General features: G+C 39.1%; 2 protein-coding genes and 1 long non-coding RNA gene across 3 annotated transcripts; 2 read left to right on the forward strand and 1 right to left on the reverse strand.

Moving 5' to 3' along the window:
- Window positions 1-418: 418 nt before the first annotated feature.
- Window positions 419-11,991, reverse strand: LOC126237043 (protein asteroid). The gene is made up of 2 exons (XM_049946804.1): window positions 10,870-11,991; window positions 419-2,370 (listed from the first exon to the last, which is right to left on the reverse strand). Exons 1-2 carry the CDS (start codon window positions 11,683-11,685, stop codon window positions 772-774), a joined length of 2,415 nt encoding a protein of 804 aa, XP_049802761.1. The 5' UTR covers window positions 11,686-11,991; the 3' UTR covers window positions 419-771.
- Window positions 11,992-12,444: 453 nt separating this feature from the next.
- LOC126234633 (uncharacterized) lies at window positions 12,445-14,226 on the forward strand. Its single transcript, XM_049943360.1, has one exon. The coding sequence runs from the start codon at window positions 12,495-12,497 to the stop codon at window positions 13,773-13,775; it is 1,281 nt and encodes a 426-aa protein (XP_049799317.1). The 5' UTR covers window positions 12,445-12,494; the 3' UTR covers window positions 13,776-14,226.
- Window positions 14,227-16,814: 2,588 nt separating this feature from the next.
- LOC126234634 (uncharacterized) lies at window positions 16,815-21,462 on the forward strand. Its single transcript, XR_007544756.1, has 3 exons — window positions 16,815-19,121; window positions 19,478-19,707; window positions 19,793-21,462. It is a non-coding gene; the product is annotated as an uncharacterized LOC126234634 (long non-coding RNA).
- The last annotated feature ends 455 nt before the right edge of the window (window positions 21,463-21,917 follow it).

Genomic DNA, 21,917 nt, shown 5'->3' on the forward strand with positions numbered 1-21,917 from the left:
TGCTCTCAGCACAAAAGAGCACCTACAGAGAGGTCAGTAATCTACATTTTCTCTCTCTCTCTCTCTCTCTCTCTCTCTCTGTGTGTGTGTGTGTGTGTGTGTGTGTGTGTGTGTGTGTGTGTGTCATCAGATGCTACCATCAAAGTGTGTTTGTAGGGTAGTTTTGTTGTGGCCTAGTCATTTCTTTTAAGTTGATGTAGAAACATAACAAATCATTGGATGGTGTATAAGAAGAGATGCATCAATCATAACCCACTGACTTTAGTAGGATTCACTCAAAACATTTTCTAACACCATACAAAACCTATGGACTTGGGTATCAACATTTGATGTTCAGGCATTAAAAAAATGTTACTGCAGTACGCTTTAAATGTGAATATGTTCAGTTTGACTGAATCAAGTGTCTTGTATGACATGATTTTCATCAGTAACAAGATTTAGGTCATGATTTATTTACATCATATATGGTATGACAAAAATAGATACCTATAGGACATACATGTTTCATTATGAATGTGGTATTATGGTCTTTGTATGTAAAGCACCATTCATCATAGGACAGAATACTGGAACACTACTGTTACAGACTTTCCATAACTGCATACTTGTTACCACTGCTTCACTTGCACACTAAACTACAAACAAAATATCAATATTCTATTCCATAACTGCATATTTGTTACCACTGCTTCAATTGCACACTTACTACAAACAACATAACAATATTCTGTTCTGTGCAATATTTCAATATTTTTGAAAAGAAACCTTCATTCACCTGTCACCTGTTCCCAGAATACTGAATCTGTTGTTCAAATCACTGAAAGCACTTTCGGCAATTTGGCTTCCCGAAGAACCACCATTGTCATCATCAGTATCATCTACTACTTTCATGTGTGCTCCTTTTTTCTTTTTCTTATGTCTGCGACGTTTCAGGGATGGAAGTAATGGTAGCATTTCGAATATTGCCTCAATCACACTTTTGTACAAAACCAGTACAGACTCAGCTTTTTGCAAAAGGTGACATACATATCCCATTACATCTGACCGTTTTTGAAAATTCATGTACATATTGTATACCAGAGTCCCTGAATAAAATTTTGCAGGTAGGATCTGTGGAAATGGAAAACTGAGTAAAGCATTTAAATGTCTCAGATGCATTAGACAGCTTTGGAATTGAGCAAAGGCGTGAACAGTTGTAACTGAATAAAGGCGAGCATTTGACTTCATGTGCTCATTAATTTGGTGGAAAGGCAAAATAATATTAGCTAATAATATACTGTCTTCTTTCCTGATGACATGCAGCATTTTATTTGGTTCGCTGAGAGCATCTGAAGATTGAAGAAATTCCCCAAATAAAAAATCATCACTTTCTGAAGAACTTTTTTCAACTTCACTCGATTTCACTTTTTTGAGCACACCTGACAAAGATTTTTTTGATTTATAGTACCCTGGTACCTTGCTAACTATATTTAAAACAACTGCACTGAAAATGAGTGCATGTATATAACAAGAGTTAAGCGCAGGTTGCATAGTATGGCTGAACCAATACTTCAACGCAATTGCAAACAATCTCCATTCTGGACACAATTTCTGTATTATATATTCAGTTTTGTCTTTAATGCCCATTGTATCTAACAATATATATTGCCTCTCAGTCAAAGGAAGTTGTGGAAGATTAAGCAAGGAAGGAAATTCTTTTACTCTTGATGTTTTGCACAAAGAACTTAAACAATACTTCTGTAACTGTCCACGAGGGCTTCTGGAATAGTAGCTCAAAGTGCTCGGTTTTCCAGACATCAGAAGGCCAAATATTATTTGAATAATAGGTATGCTAATGTCCTGTGAAAAAACAAGAGAGTAGTCTTCAACCTGAGGTGACATAAAATATAACTTTTGTGTCAACATATCGTGAAAGCTAGTTGGCATATTTCCTTTTCTGAAGCTGTTTTTAAACCACTCGGGGAGAGAGAGAACAATATTTTCTTCAGCAGTTTTGACACATGCAGATTTCTCATCTGTCTCTGATTTACTGCCGCCCTCTGACTCAGAGTTAGTACATTTTTCTTCATCACTGTTACTGCTGGGTTCTTCACAATCATTGTCACTGTAAGTGTTTTCACTTCCACTGTCACTGCAAATATTGTCAATTGTATTACAACCCATTTCTTCACCAGGGGTATATTCACTATGAAGTGAGTGAGTTTCTTGTAACTGTTCTTCTTGAACAACCCTCTTCTCTACAAATACTAAGGCAGGCTGCAACGGCAATCCCAGAGCTGAATGTATTTCTGTTGGATGATATCCTGAAGCTATCTTCATTATTTGTCTTTCAACAGACTCCCGAGATGGCTTCTTCAGGTGCCCAAGAACCTAGAAATGAATATGAATAATACAAAGTTATATGTGAAAACTGATAGTCCAGTATTTTAATCTTCACAGTAAAGCTAATAATGTCCTGAAAAATTACAATGCATCTGAACCTGGCTCTTTTTATTTAGAGTTTACTATTGCAGCCACAAGCCAAGTTTTGTAATTCCATCATAGCCACAAGCACACAAAAATAAATTTTCATACTGCAAACATTTATGTCACAAAGCAAACACATTCCAATTACTTGTGCTACCATCTAGCAAAGAGGTGATGAAGTTCCACAATATGATATAAGCACATAAAAAAAGCATGCATATGTATACTTATTTAAAGTTCTTTGTGATTTCCTCAGTTGTCTGACAACAGAAAATATCAAATCATACATATTTTTCCATTGAAATGTATAGATTTTGAATGGTATTTGGATTTGTTGATGTTGCACCATTTACAAATTAAAATAAATTTCACAAATTATTAGTGTTATTATCTGTCTTGCAGGCTCAACTCTGAATATGTAGCTGGTAATACTGAAGTATTGCGCAACACTTCCCCGATAAGTTTAGTTATTTAGTTACCATAAGAGCCATTTTATTGGATTAATAACCATATCTAATACCTGTCGAGCCTCAATTGCATCTTGTTCCAAAATGTACTTAATCAATACAAAGGTTTCAGCAGCAGCAGAAGAAGAAGAAGAAGGAGAAATAATTCTTCTACCCCATCATGTTGATACATACACTTGAATGTTTTCCATGGTATATATATATATATATATATAACAGAGGGAAACATTCCACGTGGAAAAAATATATCTAAAAAGAAAGATGATGAGACTTACCAAACAAAAGCGCTGGCAGGTCGATAGGCACACAAACAAACACAAATATACACACAAAATTCAAGCTTTCGCAACAAACTGTTGCCTCATCAGGAAAGAGGGAAGGAGAGGGAAAGACGAAAGGATGTGGGTTTTAAGGGAGAGGGTAAGGAGTCATTCCAATCCCGGGAGCGGAAAGACTTACCTTAGGGGGAAAAAAGGACAGGTATACACTCGCACACACACACATATCCATCCACACATACAGACACAAGCAGACATATGTTTGTTGCGAAAGCTTGAATTTTGTGTGTATATTTGTGTTTGTTTGTGTGCCTATCGACCTGCCAGCGCTTTTGTTTGGTAAGTCTCATCATCTATATATATATATATATATATATATATATATAATAGAGGGAAACATTCCACGTGGGAAAAATATATCTTGTGTGTATGTTTGTGTGTCTATCGACCTGATATATATATGGACGGCGGAAAGACACTCTTGGTGGTGTGGGGAGGATTTCATGAAGGATGGATCTCATTTCAGGGCAGGATTTGAGGAAGTCGTATCCCTGCTGGAGAGCCACATTCAGAGTCTGATCCAGTCGCGGAAAGTATCCTGTCACAAGTGGGGCACTTTTGTGGTTCTTCTGTGGGAGGTTCTGGGTTTGAGAGGATGAGGAAGTGGCTCTGGTTATTTGCTTCTGTACCAGGTCGGGAGGGTAGTTGCGGGATGCGAAAGCTGTTGTCAGGTTGTTGGTGTAATGGTTCAGGGATTCCGGACTGGAGCAGATTCGTTTGCCACGAAGACCTAGGCTGTAGGGAAGGGACCGTTTGATGTGGAATGGGTGGCAGCTGTCATAATGGAGGTACTGTTGCTTGTTGGTGGGTTTGATGTGGACGGACGTGTGAAGCTGGCCATTGGACAGGTGGAGGTCAACGTCAAGGAAAGTGGCATGGGATTTGGAGTAGGACCAGGTGAATCTGATGGAACCAAAGGAGTTGAGGTTGGAGAGGAAATTCTGGAGTTGTTCTTCACTGTGAGTCTAGATCATGAAGATGTCATCAATAAATCTGTACCAAACTTTGGGTTGGCAGGCCTGGGTAACCAAGAAGGCTTCCTCTAAGCGACCCATGAATAGGTTGGCGTACGAGGGGGCCATCCTGGTACCCATGGCTGTTCCCTTTAATTGTTGGTATGTCTGGTCTTCAAAAGTGAAGAAGTTGTGGGTCAGGATGAAGCTGGCTAAGGTAATGAGGAAACAGGTTTTAAGTAGGGTGGCAGGTGATCGGCGTGAAAGGAAGTGCTCCATCGCAGCGAGGCCCTGGACGTGCGGGATATTTGTGTATAAGGAAGTGGCATCAATGGTTACAAGGATGGTTTCCGGGGGTAACGGATTGGGTAAGGATTCCAGGCGTTCGAGAAAGTGGTTGGTGTCTTTGATGAAGGATGGTAGACTGCATGTAATGGGTTGAAGGTGTTGATCTACGTAGGCACAGATACGTTCTGTGGGGGCTTGGTAACCAGCGACAATGGGGCGGCTGGGATGATTGGGTTTGTGAATTTTAGGAAGAAGGTAGAAGGTAGGGGTGCGGGGTGTCGGTGGGGTCAGGAGGTTGATGGAGTCAGGTGAAAGGTTTTGTAGGGGGCCGAAGGTTCTGAGGATTCCTTGAAGCTCCGCCTGGACATCAGGAATGGGATTACCTTGGCAAACTTTGTATGTGGTGTTGTCTGAAAGCTGGCGCAGTCCCTCAGCCACATACTCCCGACGATCAAGTACCACGGTCGTGGAACCCTTGTCCGCCGGAAGAATGACGATGGACTGGTCAGCCTTCAGATCACGGATAGCCTGGGCTTCAGCAGTGGTGATGTTGGGAGTAGGATTAAGGTTTTTTAAGAAGGATTGAGAGGCAAGGCTGGAAGTCAGAAATTCCTGCAAGGTTTGGAGAGGGTGATTTTATATATATATACAAACGTGCCAACACTTGCCACCTAAAATGTAAACAAAATTCATTCTGACAATTACACTGCCACCGCTCTTTCTCAGTAGATAACTTGTGAACAAGCCTATATTTCGTTTTACCCTGATTAGGAGACCTCACTAACCGTGAGGCCATTTTCTAGGAAGGCCTTTGGCTGGGCGTCTGAGGTATGACTTTTGAGGCTTTATTTATTGAAGCTCTAGTAGTTATACCACAAAGGCCTATAACGTCCTTGTCTGAAATCGTAGTACCTATGTGCACATCTTATTCCATTAGGCATAAACACAAACTCTCTATATGCATCCCTGAATTGCCGAATTAAATCATTTAGATTTGGCTTATAATACCACAGTTCTTCAAGTACAATAATAGCTGCTGAATAATTTATTTTGTTTCCATAGAAAGTAATAGCTAATTCATCAATTCTTTCTTGATTGGTAGGAACAAGGAAGGCGAGGTGCAGGTCGTCCGGGTAATTTCTGATATGGTCCCAGTTGCCATAAAAAACTCCAACGCAGACATTAGCTGTAAACAACAAGCTTTATTCAGAACGTAACGGTACCCTTCCTTTTACAAAAAGTCATATACACTCTATTTCTAACAACAAATGTTACATATTTAACTTCACTTTGAACTACATCATTCTTCGCAGGTTCATCACCTGAAATTTGAAGTCCGATATAAAACGGATTTATACCTTGAAATAACTTATTTTTAGCCCGACATTGGATTTCTAAATCTGTCCATGATTTTACTTCATCTGTAATGAGAAAACTCTCGCTGCGCCTTTTATATCCCTGGCGGCAAGTAGTTGCAGAAACGTCTGGAACATGTCCAAGCCGGTCAGGCACGTCCTGGCCTGCACGCGGCCTTTAAGAGGTGACGTAATCCCTACAACGCGGAATCGTGCCACTAGCAATACTAGGTGGCAACGATTGACTTTCTAATGGGGCTCCCACTGGGTTCTCACTCGGAGCGGATGACCTCGAAGCTCCGAGTAGGTACGCTGGCAAGCACGACAGCGGCACCTCCCATCCGTAGTCAAATTCAGATTGTGAAGACTCTTTCGTTGTCTTGTTTGCAGAGAAGGATCAGCTGCGTGATGTTGCATACCTTGGGTTTGTTCATCAGTACTGGTAACATTTTCATACTCTGCTCTTCGGAATCCCAAAGCAAAACGCAGGTTGTGAGCCATCCTGAAATATCCAACACATAATACAAACGTGCCAACACTTGCCACCTAAAATGTAAACAAAATTCATTCTGACAATTACACTGTCACCGCTCTTTCTCAGTAGATAACTTGTGAACAAGCCTATATTTCGTTTTACCCTGATTAGGAGACCTCACTAACCGTGAGGCCATTTTCTAGGAAGGCCTTCGGCTGTGCGTCTGAGGTATGACTTTTGAGGCTTGTTGTTTACAGCTAATGTCTGCGTTGGAGTTTTTTTATGGCAACTGGGACCATATCAGAAATTACCCGGACGACCGGCGCCTCACTTTCCTTGTTCCTACCAGTCAAGAAAGAATTGATGAATTAGCTATTACTTTCTATGGAAACAAAATAAATTATTCAGCAGCTATTATTGTACTTGAAGAACTGTGGTATTATAAGCCAAATCTGAATGATTTAATTTGGCAATTCAGGGATGCATATAGAGAGTTTGTGTTTATGCCTAATGGAATAAGATGTGCACATAGGTACTACGATTTCAGACAAGGACGTTATAGGCCTTTGTGGTATAACTACTAGAGCCTCAATAAATAAAGCCTCAAAAGTCATACCTCAGAATATGGAAAAATGGGCGCCACTGAGAAATATGATGAGAGTGCTATTAATTTTTCTACATTAAAACATTACGACATTACAGATGAATTTAAGTTTTTTGCTAACAAGTATGCATCAGTAATAATTAATAAAGTTGTTACGTATGTGTATAGGATTAATGTAAGAGTAGAATGCTTGACATTGGATGATAGAGCAAATAAAAAAATATTTGAAGACCAAGGTGCTTTGGAGAAAGTTCGTATAGCTTGTAGTAATAAAATTGGTGGATTTAGTCTTAAACCCGAACGTTCTTCTGGTGTTCCATGGCGTAGATATAGTAGAAGAAATAGATTTAAGTTTGTAACATATTCAAAGCCGGAGACAAGTGCAGATATATCAAAAGTAAAATCATGGACAGATTTAGAAATCCAATGTCGGGCTAAAAATAAGTTATTTCAAGATATAAATCCGTTTTATATCGGACTTCAAGTGATGAACCTGCGAAGAATGATGTAGTTCAAAGTGAAGTTAAATATGTAACAATTGTTGTTATATATATATATATATATATATATATATATATATATATATATATATATATATATATATATATATATATTCCTTTAATACCTGTAATATTTTTTTCCCTTCATTTTCTGGTCTGTAATAAAGAGATGAATACACTAAGCAGTTTCAGAAGGATGTAGGTTGCAGTAGGTAATGGGAGATGAAAAAGCGAAGAAGCTTGCACAGGATATAGTAGCATGGAGAGCTGCATCAAACCAGTCTCTGGACTGAAGACCACCACCACAACAACAATAAAACCTGCCCCAATGTTTATTCTACATAGTCCAGTCACATTAATGTGACCATCACCAATGTGTACAATAACCACTCGCAGACAGCAGGTGGCAGCAGTAGCAGTGGAGAGTATAATATATGTCAGGAGAACACAGAAAACAATGCAGTCGTGGTTGTAATGCAAAACAGAGCGATTTATCTAACATCTAAAGAGCATGATCGTTGGCTATCAGCCCGAGGGTGGAAGCATTTTCTGAAACAGCTAAGTTTTTAAACTGTTTGTGTGCTGCCATAATTAAAGTATACCGTGCATGGCAAAATGGTGCTATCCAAAACCGCTGCCCAGGCAACTGTGGTGCAGCATGGGCCGTAGATGACGGAGACGCTACCAACAGTGTCTCCTCAATGACTGTTCAGTTAATACTGCTCCGTGCAGATCTCCGCAGCAGGTGCCTGGTTCAAGTCTCCATCCTGACTGCTGCTGATCATTGGTGACAAAAGCTGAAATTTGCACACCAATAACAAGACTGCAGGTCCACTGAGTGGTGACAGGTGGCCTTTCCAGATGAATCATAATTTATGCTCTATCGGTGTGAAACATCTAAAAGCTGAAACCCTGCAACAATCACTGGAAGGCTCTAGGCTGGAGGAGGGAGTGTTGTCACCTGGGGAGGGGGGGGGGGGGGGTTGTGGCATTCCCTGGATATCTCATCACTCTGGAAGCCACAATGGCTCAACACATGTATGCACCTTCCTTTGGAAACCATCCTGCAGTTTCTTTTCCCTCAGCATGATGGCAACTACCAATAAGACAATGCAATGCATCACTCAATTCACAATATCCGTGTGTGGTTCGAATAGTCTCAGGGTGAGTTTATTGTACTCCCCTGTCCATCAAACTCCGGATTTAAAAGCAATCAAGAATCTGAGAGACCACCTTGACTGGGCTGTTTGCACCTTTGATCCTCAGTCAAGAAACCTAGCACAACTGGCCACAGCACTTGAGTCACATGGCTTCTGGAACCTCATTGCCCCTCCTCCTGCATGTCCGTGCTGCAACAGGTGGTTATCCAGGCGTTTAACAGGTAGTAATGTGACTAGAGTGTATTTGGTTTTTCTGTGCTCTTCTGAAATCCATATAATGCCTCATTTGATTCTATTTTAATTCTTCATCCAGTTCCATTAACCTATTTTCAATCCTAATTATTTCAAAATAAAAAGCTGTGGAAACAAGTGGGCTTCTAATGTCTGTTTTATTTTGCTTACACCCACATTGTGTGCATCAAGATGCAAGTGCAAAAATATCTAGGGGTACCTATTCAATCCTCTACTCCCACTGCAGTTTTATCTGTACTGATGTGCAGAAATCTGAGGAATAGCATGTGCCACAACAGCCTCAGTTAACCATACCAGAACAGCCTCAGTTAACCATACCAATGTTACAGTTGCTTGCCATGACCCAAAAAGTGTGTAGACATGCACAATGCTAAGCTCTGGTAGAGCTATGCTCACAGGAGTCTCATTCCATATATGAGGTCTTGTACATCTCAAAGCATGTGACTAGTTCACATGTTGATTGCGTGTCAGCAATGACTTTGTGTCAATATTTTCATGTAGCAGGTAGTCAGGCGTTGTGTCATCCTTAATATTTAGTTCAGAGGGAAGCACATTTTGATTCACCATGCTGTCTACAATGTGGGCGGACCATCCATATATGCTGGTTGACATGAACATTCGGAAAGACACACCCAACTTCATTTTGTTTATAATAACTTTGCGACTCACATGTTTATGGTAGGTAATGGAGCTGAGCTGCCGATTGGTACACACCACACCACATGTTCCTGAGATAAGAAACTCATGTGGGAAAAAAGTACCTCATTTGGCCTACCTCACCTTCAACCGCCCCCCCCCCCCCCTCTCTCTCTCTCTCTCTGCTTTCCCTCCTTGGAGACTGTTTCTCCCAGAAAAGGCATTGCACTGCTTGTGCTTGCAGAACAGACAACATCAAGCATGTGGAAACCACCATAACTGGCTGGTACCCGACCTCAACTCAGAGAAATATCAAATACAAAGTTATTGTAATTCAAGTTTATAGTGTCTGAGCAATTTGACTTACTAGAATCTGTTGAATACAATTACAATATGTAGCAACAAATGCCTCATAGAATATAATTTATAACTGAATTCACCTTCAAATAAATGGAAATAATTAAGCAGGCCATGGTGACATTGTGTGTAAGAAATTACATGCTTATGTAGCAAACACTGACTCTTGTTCATTTCCAAACAGAATAGATAGCAATATGCTAGAACTGCAGCAATTCTTGGGGACTAAAACACAGGGCACAAAGTATCAACTTAAAACCTACAGCAGCCATCTCTGTGACTTTAACCTCTATATAGATATACGTGAATCTAAGTTGGGTGTTTCACTAACAACCAAATGGAAACATTGAACAGAGGAATGTTGTGATCAAGAAAACAATGAAAGGTACTACATTTTTATTTCTTTTTTAATTTCTTTTACAACTGGAGACAGCATAGAAGTTAAAATTTAAAAAAAAAAGTTTCAATTTGTGACAGTTCAAAATTGCTCTAATAAACTGATAGTACCAGCATTGTCATATACAGCACAAATAACAAAAGTTTCTCAGCTACAGAATGTATTCGTTTACATACCACATATGAACTGATTCTAATCTCCTGATAAGTAGATCTTATTACCAAATATCTGTCACTGATTTCAGAATCTACCCTTGTGTCTCCACTTTGATCTGTGTTAATGTCTTTCTTTGTGTTCTAAGTAGTTTCATAAAAATTTGTTTCAGCTTAAACATTTGTTATTACAGTCTACTCCATTATAACAGACATGTTATAGTTAGTGAATTACTTTTGTGAAAATAAATGTACTCAGCAAGATTTTGAAAAATACTTAAGTGCCAATAGTCTGTTCCCTGTGGTTAGATGTAAAAACAACAGCAAAAGGAGCAAAACCGAATAGGCTAAATTAAACTTGAAAACTCTGTACCAAATTTGTGTCGTAGTTATAGATTTTTCAGCTGGTACTACTATATGTTTTGATTTTATATTAATGTTGTTACAAATGAATAAGGAATGTGTATACCTTGTTGCGAGCTGTCTCTGGAGTTTCCTTACGTAGCCACTGAAGCAGTCCACAAATTCTTTTCTGGGTCTCACTCATAGTTTTGTTTTTGGGTAATTTCAGTTGGCTGAAGAAGTTGCTGAAAGTACTTCTTTTAATATAATCATTACCAAGCAGTGTAGCTAACAGTGGTAACATTTCTTTTTCTAGCCCCCCAAATGAATTTAGGAAATTCTCAATCCTGTACAATTTACAGTTAATAAAGTACTTGTTTTCATTCACTGAACATTTAATGGGTTCCATCTGCAATGTTGAGAATGGTATGTAAGGCACATCATAAACATAAAAGTCTGAATCATAACTCAGTACGGGGCATCCTAAATTTCTGGTCAATGCTGCTATTTCATCATCGGCTTCAAAATCACACTGAACAAATGGGATGTCTAAATGCAGTAATGCGTCTTTAAACACTTCTTTCATCATAAGAGGGAAGAATTTTATGCTCGACTGTGTTCGCGGTGTAACGTTCTTGGCTATATGGTAGCGGCTTCGTAACCTAGATTTCGCAGTATTTAGTTTCCGTGGCTCATATCCGCCGTCGAGAACAACTAATGGTGAAATATTGCATACCCGCAGAAGCTTAAAAAAATCCTTCACAGACTTTTCATATTCGTCATAATCCCCACCGAAGGCACTGTTGCATTTAGAAAACCAACTATACAGGTGAGACGCTATATTGTTCCCGTCGATAACTAAGTGGCTGTTGTGTAGTTCGTATGATTCCAAGTACTTGTCGGCATTACTTTGTATATAAGTAGTAAGCCCTCGGATCCCCATTGTTTTAAATAACTAAATATTCTCCCAACGAAATTGGTACATGTATTTAAAAACTCATAGTATCGACCAAACTACGAACAACATATATGTAAAAGTGCTGAAATCATCTATATCTACAGGCTACACCATTTCACAGTGCCTAAAGAAAAATTAGGTTCACCGCTGCCCCCATTTTCAGTCTTGGAATACATCAATACAATTATAAAACGTAACACCACAGGATTAAATGAATGTCTCCTCAACAAACTGCATAGCATACAACGAAAACACGCATCAGTTTTGTTATGCTAATCATACAACGTGACAACAAACTACTGCCGATAACCAATGATCATTTGTTACGAAGATGATATCCTCGTACTCAAGGCTCAGTTGTGGGGTGAATTGTTTATTTTTATTTTATATATGGTTTAGAGTCTAATTTTGCAGAAACCATGATTTTACATTTTCCGAGAAATTGGAGCAGATGGCGAATGAACAGAATGGAAAATAGAAGATAAAGATCCTGCTCTTTTATTATTTTAACTAACCTTTATATGTTTACAAGTCTTAATCCTTGTTGCTGATTGGGGCTTACTGACTATTGGATGCATTAGAATTTTTCAGGACTGTTAATGCAAAACATTAAACAAGCTATTTGGCACACGTGCAATGAGGCTAGTGTCTACTAAAACAAAGAAGACACCTGCTATAATTTGTCTGTAACCTAACTTGCAGGAAGAACTTTGAAAAATCATGTGAACTAAAATTATCTTTGATCTTTCAATTAATTGTTTTTGTTTTGATAACAGAGTTGTTGACAAACGGTGATGTGTCGCGACTTGTTGATGGAAGGCAGTTTTTATTCTAACTGTTGTCATGTCTGTAAGTTGCATCAACCCGATGTTGATGTGAAGCGATGCAGCAAATGTCGATTGATTTCATATTGTTCTGTGAAACACCAAAAGAAACATTGGCCAAAGCATAAAGATCTGTGCAAAAGTATTGTGAGAATATGCCACAATAGCGGCGTGTCGGCGTTATTTGAATCTCCCAATCCGCACATGACGGTGAGAGAATGGTGTACTCTTCGCACGAAATATATGGCTGCTGCTGAAGTCTTTGTAGCGAGAAAACTATGTAAATACGAGCGTGAGATGTTTTTCTTCCCAAGAGTTTGTAGGGTCTGCAAAATGTTCAATAACGGCGATTTGATTGATTGTGGCGATTGTCTGTCAGCAAGTTACTGTTCAGTTGACCATCAGTTAAAAGATTCAACGAATCACTCGGGAGTGTGCAGTGATTTGAAACTTTGTTTGGAAATTGACACAAAAGTGAAAAATGATTTGGATTTTAGCACTCTAATGGTGACAAGTCAGGAAGAGTATACTCTTTTGCCCAAGAACACAATAGATTTTATACAGTGCCATATTACGTTTGATAAACTGGTTACTCTGCCTCCACAGTTGGTGTTTGCGTATGTGTCAGAGCTTTTCTCATGTCCTTTAACGCTGTTGTATGCCCTCGAGAGAGAGAGAATTATGAGAGCCTCCCTTATTGTGCATGTTGTTGGTGCTAGTTACCTTGAGTGTTCCTTTTTCTTCTCTTGGGAAAGTGTGTTGCACTGGTTACCACATGTAAAATATTTATCTGTTGTGTTCATTGGACCAGATGTTATTGAGGGTACAAGTTTCACATTGTGCTCGGGATGTGAAAAAAAGGGAAAGGGGATCAACATTAAACTTTACAGTGGCATGTATCATGACTTCGTTAAGTCAGTTACTTATGAAACTCCGTCTATAATCATGGCTTACAATAGTGGTATTGATGAACAGAGTTCTCACGACACATGGGGCCAGTCCATACCATTTTTTCTGAAATATGATGCAGTACCGTTTGTTTTAACGTCATATACGTTATCGGAGGCAATATCAGATTTAAATAAAATATGCGAAATTGCAGATTGTGAAATTACCATTTCTGTTTCCTGTGAAAGAAACCGATTTTCAAGCCAACGACCTTACCGAGATTGGGAGACAGACCCCTTATGCACATTTTGCTATAACAACTACTTGAGTATTGTAAAGCGTGGAAGTGAGAGTACAAAATAATGTAGAGGACAACAAAATAGTTGTCTGACTGAATGGCTTAAGGACAGTATTTGTGGTGTATGGGGTGTTATTACAGGTGATCATAAGTGTACATTGATTAAAATAACTATGTGCTTGACATTTCAGTAAGTCAGTTGGTTTGGGGCCAGTTACCAGACAATAGTACTCTTTTCTTGAGTGTCGCATGCTCATTGTGTTTTCTGTTATGTAGGTACGTGCAGAGCCTTGTCAATTGCAGCTAGCTGCTCACTTGCAAACTGCACCTACTACTCCTTGGTGCCTCAATTTGTCAATGACAAAGCTATTTTCTTAAAGTGATACATCATGCTTAGGCTACTTCTAGAGCCTGTAATTATTGTTAAGAACTTTGCTATATTTTTTATGACTTTAATAGTTTATATCACCATTGCAGTGTTTGTATTGTAATGCAGTGTACCTGAAATTTCTCTTTGGTAATAAACATGTCTTATAAAAATGTTGAAAATTATACACTGTTTACACAATCTAGAGGTACTAGCCATAGAATTTTTACAGTTGCGAGTGTACCTAGATAAAGAGGGTGTTGTTGTTGTGGTCTTCAGTCCTAACACTGGTTTGATGCAGCTCTCCATGCTACTCTATCCTGTGCAAGCTTCTTCATCTCCCAGTACCTACTGCAACCTACAGCCTTCTGAATCTGCTTAGTGTATTCATCTCTTGGTCTCCCTCTACGATTTTTACCCTCCACGCTGCCCTCCAATGCTAAATTTGTGATCCCTTGATGCCTCAGAACATGTCCTACCAACCGGTCCCTTCTTCTAGTCAAGTTGTGCCACAAACTCCTCTTCTCCCCAATTCTATTCAATACCTCCTCATTAGTTATGTGATCTACCCATCTAATCTTCAGCATTCTTCTGTCCGAACTATTTATCGTCCATGTTTCACTTCCATACATGGCTACACTCCATACATATACTTTCAGAAACGACTTCCTGACACTTAAATCTATACTTGATGTTAACAAATTTTTCTTCTTCAGAAACGCTTTCCTTGCCATTGCCAGTCTACATTTTATATCCTCTCTACTTCGACCATCATCAGTTATTTTACTCCCTAAATAGCAAAACTCCTTTACTACTTTAAGTGCCTCATTTCCTAATCTAATTCCCTCAGCATCACCCGATTTAATTTGACTACATTCCATTATCCTCATTTTGCTTTTGTTGATGTTCATCTTATATCCTCCTTTCAAGACACTGTCCATTCCGTTCAACAGCTCTTCCAAGTCCTTTGCTGTCTCTGACAGAATTACAATGTCATCGGCGAAGCTCAAAGTTTTTATTTCTTCTCCATGAATTTTAATACCTACTCCGAATTTTTCTTTTGTTTCCTTTACTGCTTGCTCAATATACAGATTGAATAACATCGGGGACAGGCTACAACCCTGTCTCACTCCCTTCCCAACCCCTGCTTCCCTTTCATGCCCCTTGACTCTTATAACTGCCATCTGGTTTCTGTACAAATTGTAAATAGCATTTCGCTCCCTGTATTTTACTCCTGCCACCTTCAGAATTTGAAAGAGAATATTCCAGTCAACATTGTCAAAAGCTTTCTCTAAGTCTACAAATGCTAGAAATGTAGGTTTGCCTTTTCTTAATCTAGCTTCTAAAATAAGTCGTAGGGTCCATATTGCCTCACGTGTCCCCATATTTCTACGGAATCCAAACTGATCTTCCCCAAGGTCGGCTTCTACCAGTTTTTCCATTCGTCTGTAAAGAATTTGCATTAGTATTTTGCACCCATGACTAATTAAACTGATAGCTCGGTAATTTTCACATCTGACGACGACTGCTTTCTTTGGGATTGGAATTATTATATTCTTCTTGAAGTCAGAGGGTGGTTCGCCTGTCTCATACATTTTGCTCACCAGATGGTAGAGTTTTGTCAGGACTGGCTCTCCCAAGGCCGTCAGTAGTTCTAATGGAATGTTGTCTACTCCCGGGGCCTTGTTTCGACTCAGGTCTTTCAGTGCTCTGTCAAACTCTTCACGCAGTATCATATTTCCCATTTCATCTTCATCTACATCCTCTTCCATTTCCATAATATTGTCCTCAAGTACATCGCCCTTGTATAGACCCTCTATATACTCTTTCCACCTTTCTGCTTTCCCTTCTTTGCTTAGAACTGGATTTCCATCTGAGCTCTTGATATTCATACAAGTCGTTCTCTTTTCTCCAAAGGTCTCTTTAATTTTCCTGTAGGCAGTATCTATCTTACCCCTAGTGAGACAAGCCTCTACATCCTTACATTTGTCCTCTAGCCATCCCTGCTTAGCCATTTTGCACTTCCTGTCGATCTCATTTTTGAGACGTTTGTATTCCTTTTTGCCTGCTTCATTTACTGCATTTTTATATTTTCTCCTTTCATCAATTAAATTCAATATTTCTTCTGTCACCCAAGGATTTCTGTTAGCCCTCATCTTTTTACCTACTTGATCCTCTGCTACCTTCACTACTTCATCCCTCAAAGCTACCCATTCTTCTTCTACTGTATTTCTTTCCCCCATTCTTGTCAACTGTTCCCTTATGTTCTCCCTGAAACTCTGTACAACTTCTGGTTTAGTCAGTTTATCCAGGTCCCATCTCCTTAAATTCCCACCTTTTTGCAGTTTCTTCAGTTTTAATCTACAGTTCATAACCAATAGATTGTGGTCAGAGTCCACATCTGCCCCTGGAAATGTCTTACAATTTAAAACCTGGTTCCTAAATCTCTGTCTTACCATTATACAATCTATCTGATACCTTTTAGTATCTCCAGGGTTCTTACATGTATACAACCTTCTTTTATGATTCTTGAACCAAGTGTTAGCTATGATTAAGTTATGCTCTGTGCAAAATTCTACCAGGCGGCTTCCTCTTTCATTTCTTACCCCAATCCATATTCACCTACTATGTTTCCTTCTCTCCCCTTTCCTACTACCGAATTCCAGCCACCCATGACTATTAAATTTTCGTCTCCCTTCACTATCTGAATAATTTCTTTTATTTCATCATACATTTCTTCGTCATCTGCAGAGCTAGTTGGCATATAGACTTGTACTACTGTCGTAGGCGTGGGATCCGTGTCTATCTTGGCCACAACAATGCATTCGCTGTGCTGTTTGTAGTAGCTTACCCGTATTCCTATTGTTTTATTCATTATTAAACCTACTCCTGCATTACCCCTATTTGACTTTGTATTTATAACCCTGTAATCACCAGACCAAAAGTCTTGTTTTTCCTGCCACCGAACTTCACTAATTCCCACTATATCCAACTTTAACCTATCCATTTCCCTTTTTAAATTTTCTAACCTACCTGCCCGATTAAGGGATCTGACATTCCACGCTCTGATCCGTAGAATGCCAGTTTTCTTTCTCCTGATAACGACGTCCTCCTGAGTAGTCCCCGCCTGGAGATCCGAATGGGGGACTATTTTACCTCCGGAATATTTTACCCAAGAGGACGCCATCATCATTTAATCATACAGTAAAGCTGCATAAAGAGGGTTGTGATGACAAAATCAGTGGTTAAATTTATGTAGGTGATTCCTGGCAGCAAACCAAGAAAGGAAATGCCCGTAATAACTTGTAGATTGAAGTGCAATTAGATATTAAATTGAGCATGTGTTTTAAAAATTGTATAGTCTGTATTAAAGTAGCATCTGTGGCTCTAAGGGCAGACCCCGCAGTTGCCACATAATAATTTATTTTAGTGTTATCACTTGTAACTACTTATTGTACATATCAGGTATTGCATTGACACAATGTGTGGTCTTCACACACCAAATTTACACTCGAGTTGGTGGGCGATGTGGACTGTAATTGTAAATGCCTTTATGGTCACTGCCATTAGCCATCACGCCAAGTGTCAACTTGGATTGCACAGATAACATCCACATTTTGGAAATTATCTGTGAATACTGGCTTTTCAGAGACCACAAGAAGAAGTAAATTTATAAAGAACCATTCAGGTCATGCAACCTCTACTATGAATGCTTTCGAGGGAGATTTGCATGGAGCAGGAGGAGTAGCTTTACAGAAAACACACACACACACAGAGGTTGCATGGGGAGAAGAGCTGTGTTATTGAAAATGATTAAAATAACCCCATCACCCAGATTCAAGATACAATTAAAAATAAAGAAATGGCTCAAAAGCCTTACAGCCAATGTTGCACAAACCTAAACCAACAAAAAAATTATTATCGTGAAGAATGCCCAGAGGAGACTACCACTCTGGAAAGTGTAGCTGCGCTCAGAAGGTTGAGTGGTGGTGGTAATGGGGCAGAGGGCCCAATGGAAAACACTGCTGACTGTGCATGGGACTCGACTTGCTGCTCTCTGGCAGGAGATGGATGGTGGCTGCCGATGTGGTGCTAAGCCCCAGGGAGGGAATTTTAAGTGCTGATAGCCGCAAGTGTGGACTATAGGTTTCCGTGAGGAACTTCTCACACCTAGTCACATCGCTCAGAAGGAGAGATTCTCTGTGGTGTGATGACATCAACCTGTCCCTATGGTCATTACAGCTGTGCAGTGCAGTTTTCCACTGAGCACAACTAGTCTCATCTCACAATCCTTTACTTGTATGTTATTCTGACTCTACTGCAGCTGTTGATCTGTGACTGCTAAGGCAGTACTTTATAAATTTGCTCAGTGTTCCCAGTACGCTCTTGCAAAACAGCTTCTAAACTGCATCATAGATATGGAAATTTTATAGGAAAATAAAGAGGCAAACTGGTTTTCATACCACAAATTCAACTTTCAGCTAACTTACCATTCAGATTTAAAAGGCATAAGATGAGGGCAGTTGGAATTTTTACAAATTGTTTTTTCCGCACAGACAACTTGGCGTACCACGTTTGCAGGTTCGACAATCACAAGTGTCTTTCCGCCCAAAAATATAACAGTTAGATGCTATACAAGTGAGATACAAATGAGGGCAGTTGGAATTTAGACAAATTGTGTTTTCCGCACAGAACCACTGTGTGTACCATGTTTGCAGGTTCGACAATCCCAAGTGTCTTTGCACCCAAAAGTAAAACAGTTAGATGCTGTACAAGTGAGATTATTGCACAATGTTTCCAATTCAGAAAACAAAAGGAAAAGAAACCAAACAAAGCAAAGACTTTCATATCCTCCTGAGACCTGATGTCCATTATAATGGACATGGAGTTTCCTGTCCTGCTGTCAAAGATTCTGCATTTTCTGTTGTAATACCTGTGGCACATTTGAATGGACTGTATGCTGTAGCCATCTGGTGGGAGAAACAGTCATTACGATTACTTGGCACCAAGTAGCAGCTTTGTTTATGATTTTTTACAATGGCAGGTGAGTTCTCCATCATTATTGTGTATTTTTTGAAATTTATTTTATGAAAAAAAGGACCTATTGTAGACAGTATCTATAAGTGGTGCTTATACAACCTTTCTGTGAAATAAGGTTTGGTAGTACTGTGTATTTCCATAAATTATCGTTGCAAAACAGTAATGTCCACTGCAGTGGACGCTGGGACTTGAAGTCACATTTCTGAGCACTATTTCGTAGGCATTAGTGGTGATTACCTTCGCTAATTTCCAATACATTTCGTGTTGTGACTGTTGCTCAGTGACATTATCTGATACACCACTATAATTATTTTCTGTAAGGAAAGTAGGCACTATGTTAAAACAATCATTTTCTTAAAGGATACAGATCAAAGCTAAGTTCAGAAGAAATTTTAGAACTTCTTTTGAATGGAGACGTCAGATCTTGAGATTAGTGAGGAGGAGGATGGTGATTTTGATCTGGCAGATGATGCTGCGCTGCAACGCAATGTTCCTTCCCCAAGTGAACATAGTAGCAGCAGTACTGATAATTCTGATGATGACGAGAGTTCTTCACAGAATTGCAGGATGTTTTGGGAGAAATGCGAAAGGTAAGTGTGATACCTTCTTGTAAATAATTTTCTATTATTCCTGATATTTTCGATCTTTCCTTCATGCTTTGTTTCCAAATTTCAGGTTTGAGGGACTCCAGGCCACCTTCTCACCCACGGAAGTTGCAGAACATAATGAGAAGCAGATCATGGACTACTTTCAGCAATACTTTGACTTGGTTTTTTTTTTTTAGGATATGTCTGAACTTAACAATATGAGATATTTACAGCAGACTGGAAGGTCTTTAAAGCTGTCTGCCAAGGAATTGCAGGTATTTATTGGAGCAACAATACTAATGCCTTGTTTGAGATACCCTAGAGTTAGAATGTACTGGGGTAAAACAACAAGAGTTATTAGCATTACTGAAATCATGACTCGAGACCGATACTTCACCATTGGAAGTAATTTGAAGGTGACAGGCGATAATGCTGTAACAGAGGAAACTAGAAGGAAAGATAAGTTGTGGGAAATAAGGCCACTTTTAGAATGTGTAAAGAGAGCATGCCTCAGTTTACCTCGAATTCCTGAAGTGGCAGTGGATGAACAAATGATCCCGTTTACTGGAGCATGTGCAATAAAAAAATTTGTCAGGGGAAAGCCAAATCCTGAAGGGCTTAAAAATTTTGTGTTGGCTGCTCCTTCAGGACTAGTCCTTGACTTTGAGATTTATCATCGCAAAGGAACATTCCCAGAAGCTATTGGTCAGCAATTAAAACAAAGAATAGGAGCCTCGGCAGTCCTCAGGCTTTGCTAGAGTCTTCCAGGAGGAACACACGTGTTCTTTGATAGGTATTTTACCTCTGTTCCTTTACTGGAATCATTGGCTGAAAAAAACTTGCCTGCCACTGGAACCGTCATGAAGTCAAGAATACCCAGAGCAGTCCATCTGACTGCAGACAAGATTCTTGCAAATCAAGGACGTGGGTCTGTTGACCAGACAGTGATAAAAGACAAACACATTTCTATTGTAAAATGGTATGTCCAAAAGCCAGTCATAACTGCATCGACGAAGGTTGGGAAGAACCCTATGGATCAATGTAAAAGGTGGTCGAAAAAAGATCGGAGATACATTCAGGTTCCCCATCCAGCAGTAATCAGCTGCTACAATAAAAATACGGGTGGCATAGACCTGATTGACAGAATGATGAGTTTTTACAGGATCTGCACCAGAATGAGAAAGTGGACTGTAAAAACTATTTTTCATTTCATAGATCTAGGAATTGCAAATAGCTGGATTCAGTACAGAAGTGACCGAATTAAGAACGACGAGCCAAAGAAGAATATACTGCAGTACCTTGATTTCAAAATTAGAATTGCTTAAGAATGACGAGCCAAAGAAGAATATCCTGCAGTACCTTGATTTCAAAATTAGAATTGCTGAGCATTTCTTAAGGGGCCAAGAGGAACAACATTCTGATGAAGATGATGAGGAGTCAACTCCTAAAAGGCGAAGAGTATTGCCGCCACAATCACCTTCACCTTCTGTAACCCATTTGCCAGAAATGACTGGGTTGAAAAATAGCACGAGGTGTAAGAACAGTGGCTGCACGAAGAAAACCAAAATAAAGTGCAAAGGTTGTTCAGTTTTCCTCTGTCTATCATCACAGAAAAACTGTTTCTCTGAGTATCATCAGAAATAAAACTGTCAAAATTTGTCATTTATTTTCCTTTTTAAATTTATATTCATTATTTTAAATTAATAATCAGTGAATGATTCAAGTAATATCTGCCTAATAAGACTGTATTTTGTTCAATAAACTACCAATAAAGTACTTTTTTTTTACATTTTCAACTTCCTTTCTAATATTTACTTATACGTCTCCAAGACCAAGTGTCCATTGTAATGAACACTTCAGAAAATCATGAATTTAAAAGAAAAAAAGAAAAACTTTTGTGGATCTTCTGTTTAACAGGTACAGAATATCTGTTTCCAAAAAAATCATGACGATTGTCTCCAGGTCTCAGGACTAAGTAAAATTAATTGTACCTTACAGGAAGTGTCAAAAACAGAGGAAAAAAATCGTAGCTCTCTTAAAATAAATTTAAGAAATAATCACACAAAACAAGCTCTACCTTACTTACCATCCAAACTACATTTAAGTAAGGTAAAAAATAAAAGATCGCTCAGTTCCAGCTGTAAAAAAATCTGTTCCTGATGGCTTCCGCAAAATGTGACCAGTGCTAAGAACAGACTTGTCAGTTGGTGTGA

Source organism: Schistocerca nitens, chromosome 2, assembly GCF_023898315.1.
Source record: "Schistocerca nitens isolate TAMUIC-IGC-003100 chromosome 2, iqSchNite1.1, whole genome shotgun sequence".
Taxonomy (NCBI): Eukaryota; Metazoa; Arthropoda; class Insecta; order Orthoptera; family Acrididae; genus Schistocerca; species Schistocerca nitens.